Consider the following 8,248-nt stretch of genomic DNA (forward strand, 5'->3'; position numbering starts at 1 on the left):
TCTTGCATTTATCTTTATGTACTCTGCTGTCATCTTATGAGAACTCATAACAGCAAAGACTAATTCACACGCCGAAGTCTTCTTGTTATCTTAGGGTGAATTTGCATCCAGTTGCTGCATTAAAAATGCATAGTGTTACTGCACCATATATAATGACTTCACATATTCAATTAGGCTAATAGCTTGAGCACCTTAATTCTAATGTCATAAATTGAATTATACTGTTATGCAATAAATACAGTAGAAAAGTGAATGTGTGGTGTTACCTCAAGCTACATTTCTTTTTTAAATAGCTGATGCACGACAAGGAGGAAGACCTAATAGCATTCATATGTTTTTGAAATACGAGATAGGCAGACATGGTGTTGTACTGATACAGAGATGCCCATGTCATGTAGTGTAATGCACATGCATGGACAGACGCGCCCTCAGAGACACATGCACATTCTGTAGACAGACAGACATGCTTGTCAGCTACGCTGGAGGGACCTTGGCTGACTGCTGCTGAAACAGCCCTTCCCCCACAGTAAGGGTCTGTCTGGGAGAGGGGGAAGGGGAATCATGACTGTCTGAAAGCCAGCAGCACACAACACAAGAGGCTGCAAATGGAATGGAATGGAATGGAATAGAATAGAATAGAATAGAATAGAACAGAATAGAATAGAATAGAAGGGTGGGTGAGAGCAAAAAGCACAACATGTTTACCATTTCAGTAACAATCTCACAATTCCTAATAAACTGCCCTCATTCAGCTAATTATGGTGGTCAGCTTTTATTGATGGAACCAGCATAATCGTTTGAGGCTTCACCTGCCTGTACTCGTCTTTATCCTGGATTTTTAGCCTCCTTGTGTGTGTGTGTGTGTGTGTGTGTGTGTGTGTGTGTGTGTGTGTGTGTGTGTGTGTGTGTGTGTGTGTGTGTGTGTGTGTGTGTGTGTGTGTGTTTTGAAGATTTCCTTGGGTGTGCTAAAAAGAAATGCCACAAGCAAAACAGCTTCTTCTATTTTTTTTTTTTCATGAATCATTAGTATATCATCTTAAAAACACGAGGCTTTGACAAATCAATGTTCATTTCTTGATAGACTGGAATTTTTTATGGTAAGTTATTATTGTGAACATGTGTGGTGTTATTAGGCCGTTTTTAAAACAAGACTTTACACAAAAAGATAACATGGAATGATGTTGCAGCAAATACAACGTAACAGACATTAGGCTATTTTCTGTTTTCAGCCAGTAACATCATGGTCTTAAATAATGTATTAGGCATTTGATTTTTAACCCCCAAAGCCGCAAATCAATTTTACATGGCTGTTTGAACAGATAAGTGCAAGCTTTTCATGCGGTTTCTTTCTGATCTCAAAAAACTGCAACATAGTGTAAAAGGCAAACTCATTGTGGGCTTTTTTAGACAGAGCTAGGTCATGCCATATGGCCTTGTAATCATTGGTATGGGATATCTACATCCCAGATCAACACGCCCCTCCTAAGAAGCAGTCTGGATCCAGGATGTAGACTTAAGCCTTATGGAGGCTTTGCATAAAATGTATCAAATATATGTCATGATGGGGTTAAGAAAATCTTATCGATTTGCTCTCAGACTATATAAATGCATCAATTTCTGTGGCCCATGGTGGAGTTATAAGCTTCTCAAAGGCTTTTCACAGAATCAAAACCAACCTGGATCCATGGAGGGTGTGGCCTGAATATAACTCTTTCAGAATTAGGCCTGTCTATTCTGCTTTTCCAGAGCTCAGTCGGCTTCAAAGAAGCTTGGTGGACCATCTGTGGAGCATTTTCACACAATGCAAAATACACCATTAAAAGCAGTAAATCGGTAGGATGCGCAGGCCTAGCTGAGTGAAAATGGTTTAAAATCTTAGCAAAGATTGTCAGCGTATTAAAAGATGATTTGTCTCTATAGTGTTTTTTCTTTTACTTGACTGCTCCCTCTATTATGACACGTAATTGGTAGATGTTTGAAAGACCGGAAAACCAAGAGGACTGTCCCATGTTTAGACCATTTGTGTTCCGAGTACTTTGAGTAGCAACACAGACAGTGGAGTTTGTAATGAGGTGCAGTCTTTCACTGGAGTGAGTGTGAGCACAAAAGATAAAAAAGCTACGGAAAACCATGTACAGTGGTGGTTCAATCATGGACCGGCTGCTCTTCGGGGTGAATGAGGTGAGTCGAATCAAGAAAAAAAGGAGTTGCAGATTTTCAGTTCCAGCTGATATTTATTTCCTTCCTTGAAAAAGTTCTGTACACAAGTTTGTATCAACAATCTGACAGGCAGTGAAGGGACACAATTTAGCTGGCATGAGTTCCCCTCCCTTTCTCTGAGTCTCAAAAAAAGGGTGGTTCCTTTGTTTATGGCATGATTAGAGACAATAAATGATAATTCTACACAGCATATTGCACAGGATGGATGAAAAATAAAGTTAATATATTTAAAAATGCTTTCATATATATATAAAAAAAACAGTCTGAACTGACCACCTTAAATGTAAGTAAGGATGTGTAAAAGATAGCAGTTCATGACAGTGCCTGTCCTGGATAGCAACAACGTACATAAACACACAATCTTTTTGCTTTATGATACAGTCAAATATACAAAGATCGAGTTCACGTTTCATCGTTTTTCCTCATTTTTTCATTTTTTTCTGAAAAACACAACAGCTAGTAACCTGAATCTGAAATACAAATGCTATTCACCATGCCATAAAGATACTAAAACAATTATTAGCTAGTAGTTAGCCGACAAGTAGAAAAGATTATATATTCAAATACAATGAGAAACGCAGTACAAGTAGGTGTTGCGGAACTCAAGTCAGAAATTTGAATATGCTTGATGTTATCATCCTTGTTGTTTGCTTTGCTATATTGATAGCCCGTTCAATCCAGTGGTTGATTGGCAAATGTGACATCAGTTAATGAAAACATCAAGAAATAAGTCAAATTTAAAGCTACAATCTCCTCGTTGTTGTCATAGGCAAGATATCTTGACAGAAAAATGCAAAAAAGCGAGTGGCTGCTTAAAATAGTGATGCTGTTCAAATCCACATGGTCCACAGGAGTCGCCTGAAATAATGCGTTCCTGTGTCTTTAAGAAGCCTGCAGTCTGGCACTGTAAACGTAGAAGGTAGGCTGAGACCACACTGGTGCTGCTTTCAAGTGCTGTCGGGAAAAATCGTAATTGGATCTTTAAAACTGCACTATATTCTGCTTGTGAGCCGCTGCCAGCACGTGAATGTGCAGGCAAACAAACAAGTCTTGTCAGTGTTTGCTGGTAGACGTTAGACATAATTAGTTAATTATAACCTAAGTTATACACCTGATTTATATCAGCTCCCCGCTTTAAGTAAAAAATAGCTTGGTACCTACTCACTATTTCTAAACTCAAACAATAGGCACCACAGTGTTATAAGGTCTGCTCCGCTGGCTGTAAGTACAAAAGCAATCCAGGCAGCACAGAGCGTCATAAATTTACGAGCTTACCATGAGCACTTGAAGGCAGCATGAAAACCAGTCTGCCAGGGTATTAAAAATTAGGAAATCCAGCTGTAATAGTAGGCTACACACACCGATTCTTGACTCCCCTTTTCTATATAGATTTGTACAAAAATACACTGAGAAAATAATCAAACTGTTTCCTCTCTTTTAAGTGTCCAAAAGTGTGTACATTTAAATATAAAAAGAAATCAAAAGTTGTGTGTTTTTTTAAACTCTAGCCCTTCGCCTGAGAAGGAAATGTGACAGACACAGAGATACTGACAGAAAATAAAAACAGGACTAGATCATGTGTACAAGAAATAAAAAATGATCAAGTCAAAAATGCTTGGCCCAGTATATAAATACAACATCCCATATAAAATGGCATCTGAATACATGTACAAAAACAAAGCTCAGAGGATGAAAACAATCGGTGAGGATTTCTCTATAGCTATCATCTGAAATCAACATTTTGGTCCTGAATCATAGAGAACAAGTGTATAAAGTTCAGCACAGATTTGAAGTTGCGTTTGAGTCCTGAAGTCTGAAAGATTACGACAGCTGGTGATTATTTCAATGTCCTTTTTTTTTAAAGAGAAGAACCGAAGCGAGCGCCACCTATCCATTTAAATAACCCTAATACTAGTTTTTAAACTGCTCTCACAGAAAATCTCAGCACAAGATAGGAACAAAGTAGGCTATCATGCTTTACACTTTTTTTTTTTTTTTTTTTTTTTGCTTTTGGAAAAAAACAAAAAAATTAAAATTAAAAAACACCAACCCACCTCGGTTTCATTAAAAATCCCACTCGGTGACACACCACAATAAAAATGTCGCACGGCAGTCCTATTTCTGTACCTTTTTCTAGTGGTGAAGTTCACTTGGCGATTGGTAAAAAGTTGTGAAATGTCCCTTTTTTTTCTCGAAATTAAAAAAAGAAATCAGCAACAACATTGATTAAGTGAACGGCGGACCGCGTAACGTGCAAATCAATCACAGTTAAGTTTTGTTCAGAAACAGTCCGGGTCTGTTTCAGTCAGTCTCTCTCTCCTCTTCCTCCTCTGCTGCTGCTGCTCTCCCTCCACTTTCCGTGGCTGTGCCGAGTCCCACAGTCCACGCATCCGAAGAAAAGTACAAAAAGCAACTTTATCTGCTTCAGAGTTTAGCTTTCCAAGGATCTGCAGCTCTTGCCTCGCACGGGCGAGAAGGGACGGGGACTAGTTTCAGTGGCTTGAACACAAACTGCTGCGCCCCCTGATGCAGGAGCTCCCTGGTTCTATTCATGGTTACCTGTCGCTCGGTGACCCCCGCGGTTTATCCGGGCGCACCTCAGTACGTGAACACCAGGTTGGAGATGGTGGACTCCAGCCAGTCTCCGGAGATCATCTCGCTGACTTCGGGCGTGCAGTAGTCGGGGAACTCGAAGTGGGACCCCCCGGAGCCGGACTCAAAGTTCAAATCCCAGTCCCTGTCCAGCACCGAGGAGCCGAAGCTCCCCAGCGACATGCTGTCGAAGCTGGGGCTCGGGTTGATGTCGAGCAGGTCGTCCTCGAACTCTTCGTCCTCGGAGGAAGAGGAGGAGGAGGAGGACGAGTGGGACGAGGCGGAGGAGTGCGAGCCGGAGGGAGTGGGCGAGGAAGCCCGCCGACTGCTGTACGTGTGGCCGCCGCGGCGCTCCGAAGACCCGCCCAGGCTGCCGCCGCCGCTGCCGGGGGAGTCCGCTCCCTCCTCCCGGCCGCTCGCCGCGTCCTCGTACAGGCTGAGCGGGTCGCTGGAGTCCGCCGAGCTGCTGAGTGTGGGGCTGGCGGGCACCACGACGGAGGACGCGGGGCTGACGCTCAGGCTGGCCGCGCTGCTCCCGAACACGTACACCCGCTTGGGCTTCTTGCCATCCGGGATCTGCTTGGCCGCCGAGGACACGGATTTGGACTTGTAAAGAGAGTTGTGGTGGTGCTCCGCCGGGTGCTCGGAGCCAAACAGTGATGCTTTGGTGCTACTGCTCCCGAAAAATGATTTGTGGGGTTTGCTGCTGCTGGGTGATTTGGATCCATTCTTCCTCGAGGAGGAGGATGACTTAGTGCTGGTGTTGTTGGAGCTACTGTTCACTTTGTCCCCCTTGTCCCCGCCGCTTCCTGGCTTAGACGCGCTTGATTTTACCTTCTTTCTTGGCCGGTACTTGTAGTCGGGATAGTCCGCCATGTGCTTGAGCCTGAGCCGCTCCGCCTCTCTGATGAAGGGGATCTTGTCGCTGTCTCTGAGCAGCTTCCACCGCTTCCCCAGCCGCTTGGAGATCTCCGCGTTGTGCATGTCCGGGGACTGCTCCATGATCTTTCTCCTCTCGATCTGGGACCACACCATGAAGGCGTTCATGGGTCTCTTGATGTGGCCGCTGGGAGTTTTACACCACGCCGGGTTCTCGCCCAACTTGTCGCCGGCGGTGGAGGAGGCTGTGGAGCCCGGGGAGAGCGGCGAGGCGGCCGGGTCCAGGTCCATGCATGCCCCGGAGTCGGAGCTCGAGTCCCCGGCAAAGAAGGACAGCGCCTCGGCGGTGCTCTCCGTGTGGCTCATTTTCTGCACCATGCTGGCCGGTGAAACGCACAGAGGGAGAGCGGTGTGTTGGCTCTTTCTCCCCCTCTCTCCTCGGTCCTCTGCTTCACTTTAAAGCACACTCAGCTCTTTTCTCCCCCACTTCACAGTTCAGGCTGAGGGGAGAAAAAAAAACAGTGCAAGAAATAATTCACTCCTGAGTTGCCGGTAAAACTCGGAAACACTTCAGTCCAGACGAGCCTTTAAAAGGCTAGATGCGTTAGAAAAAAAAGAAAAAAAAAGTTTAATTTCCAGGTTCTGGTGGTGGTGAAACACTCTCCACTGTGTACCCTGTAATTGGTCTCTCTCTCTCTCTCTCCCTCTCTCTCAGTCTCTTCCTTCTGTGTTATAAAATCAATTCAAGCCGTGTGGACACTGAACAGAGTCTGTACAGCTGCAGAGCGCAGACTGGGCGCCACACTGTGCGTTTGGGCACTTAGAAAGGGCTCCCGAGTAACAGTGTGTCAGGTAAATGCTTGTCTCTGCATCAGCTCTCTCCCCTCTCCTAGAAACAAAAGCCATGCATGCCGGGGAAAGGAAAAAAGAAGCTAGAGCGAGTTACACTGTCCGCCTCCCATCTGCAGACCAACAGTCGCGTTTCAAGCAGCCCTCCAGACCCGGCCCCCCTCGCTTGTATTTATCCTTTCCAGTGATACAACGGCGATAAAAATCCACCAATGGCGCGCTGTCGCTACCCTGCCTCTGAGCCAGAGCCACGCCCCCTGCGCTCCGATTGGCCCAAAATGAAATCTAATAATAATCAGCGCGTGCAATGAGGAGCCTCGTGTCTGACCTCATTCCAGAATACAACAAGAAACTTCAATTTTTTTAAAGAGACACTGGCTTATGTTATGAACCCCCCTTTCCTACTCTCTCACCACCGGCCCATGTGTATACCATTAACATGTAGGCTAGCTCTATAGGAAGCTAAGTACACTTTACCATATGGCAGTTTGAACACTGAGAACAGTTTGTACCACTGTGCTCAGGACAAAATTAAAGAAATTCATCTTGTTAGATCAACCTGGCTCTCTCTCTCCACATGTTGTGAATGGTGCGCACCCTGAATAGAGAGGTTGTGGAGCCAGCGCATTGCAGCTAATGTAGTAAAGCATTACCTAATGTTTACAATGTATTAAAGACACAGTGGAGAGTAAAATTATTAAAAGAAAAAGCAAAAGATACAACATCTAGTATACTACACGAGCTATTTCAGAAGGCATCTAGTTGTACTTTGTACTTATAAAGATTATTTGGGGGTGATAATTTGCATAATTGATAACCTGATTGCTTTAATTGGCGGTTGTTTACCTACAGGTGGCCACGGACAGAAATCATGAATCATTGACCTGTTGTTAACTGGACCACGCTCAACAGTTGAGCCGCTTCTTCTCACTGAGTGCATCACAAATAGGAAAATGTCTGTTGGACACATCATGATCGTTAGACTGGTGTGAGAGAAGACTCTGAGCCAAACTGCCGCGCCGTGCGCTTTCACCCCTCTCTCTCTCTCTCTTTCTCTCTCTCTCTCTCTCTCTCTCTCTCTCTCTCTCTCTCTCTCTCTCTCTCTCTCTCTCCCTCTCTCCCTCTCTCTCTCTCTCTCTGAGGCGGGGTTGGGCGGTCTTTTGTCACATAGCACGTATCATCCCTCTCCCGCAAACCCCAGACGGGGAAAAGAGAAGGGAGCGAAGAAACAGGCGAGCGTGTGTGAAACTGCATGAGAGAGAGAGAGAGAGCGCACACACACACGCACACACATCCGCACACCTCTGAACTGACATCGGGTGCAGTTTTCCGTGAACACTGACACAAACAAGACCCGGTGACGATAACGCGCAGCACTGCGCTTTCAACACGGTGTATTACCTTTACGCACGGAGTCCAGTGTGCGCAATTAAACATTAGAGTAATGATTAAAAAAAAAACAAAAAACAAGGTTGATGGTGTGTAAATCAAATCCGAGTCTTAATAATTTCATTTGTTTATTTTAAGGAGCTTAAGAAGTCAGTATTAAAAAATATTTTTCAAGATGCTTTCATCACTTCGATGAGTTTTCTATTCTTAGGGCTTACAATAAAAGTTTAAATGTATATTTCCTGTCTGCCCAGAAAAAAAGAAAAGGGAAAAAACTCAAAAAAGGAGGTGAGGAGAGCATGCACTACAGATAAACTAC

General features: G+C 44.5%; 1 protein-coding gene across 1 annotated transcript; it reads right to left on the reverse strand.

The window, feature by feature from the left end:
* Nucleotides 1-3,204: 3,204 nt before the first annotated feature.
* Nucleotides 3,205-7,606, reverse strand: sox4b (SRY-box transcription factor 4b). Its single transcript, XM_030102210.1, has 2 exons — nt 7,574-7,606; nt 3,205-6,121 (listed from the first exon to the last, which is right to left on the reverse strand). The coding sequence occupies exon 2, from the start codon at nt 6,067-6,069 to the stop codon at nt 4,819-4,821; it is 1,251 nt and encodes a 416-aa protein (XP_029958070.1). The 5' UTR covers nt 6,070-6,121; nt 7,574-7,606; the 3' UTR covers nt 3,205-4,818.
* Between the last annotated feature and the right edge of the window lie 642 nt (nt 7,607-8,248).

Source organism: Salarias fasciatus, chromosome 11 (genome assembly GCF_902148845.1).
Source record: "Salarias fasciatus chromosome 11, fSalaFa1.1, whole genome shotgun sequence".
Taxonomy (NCBI): Eukaryota; Metazoa; Chordata; class Actinopteri; order Blenniiformes; family Blenniidae; genus Salarias; species Salarias fasciatus.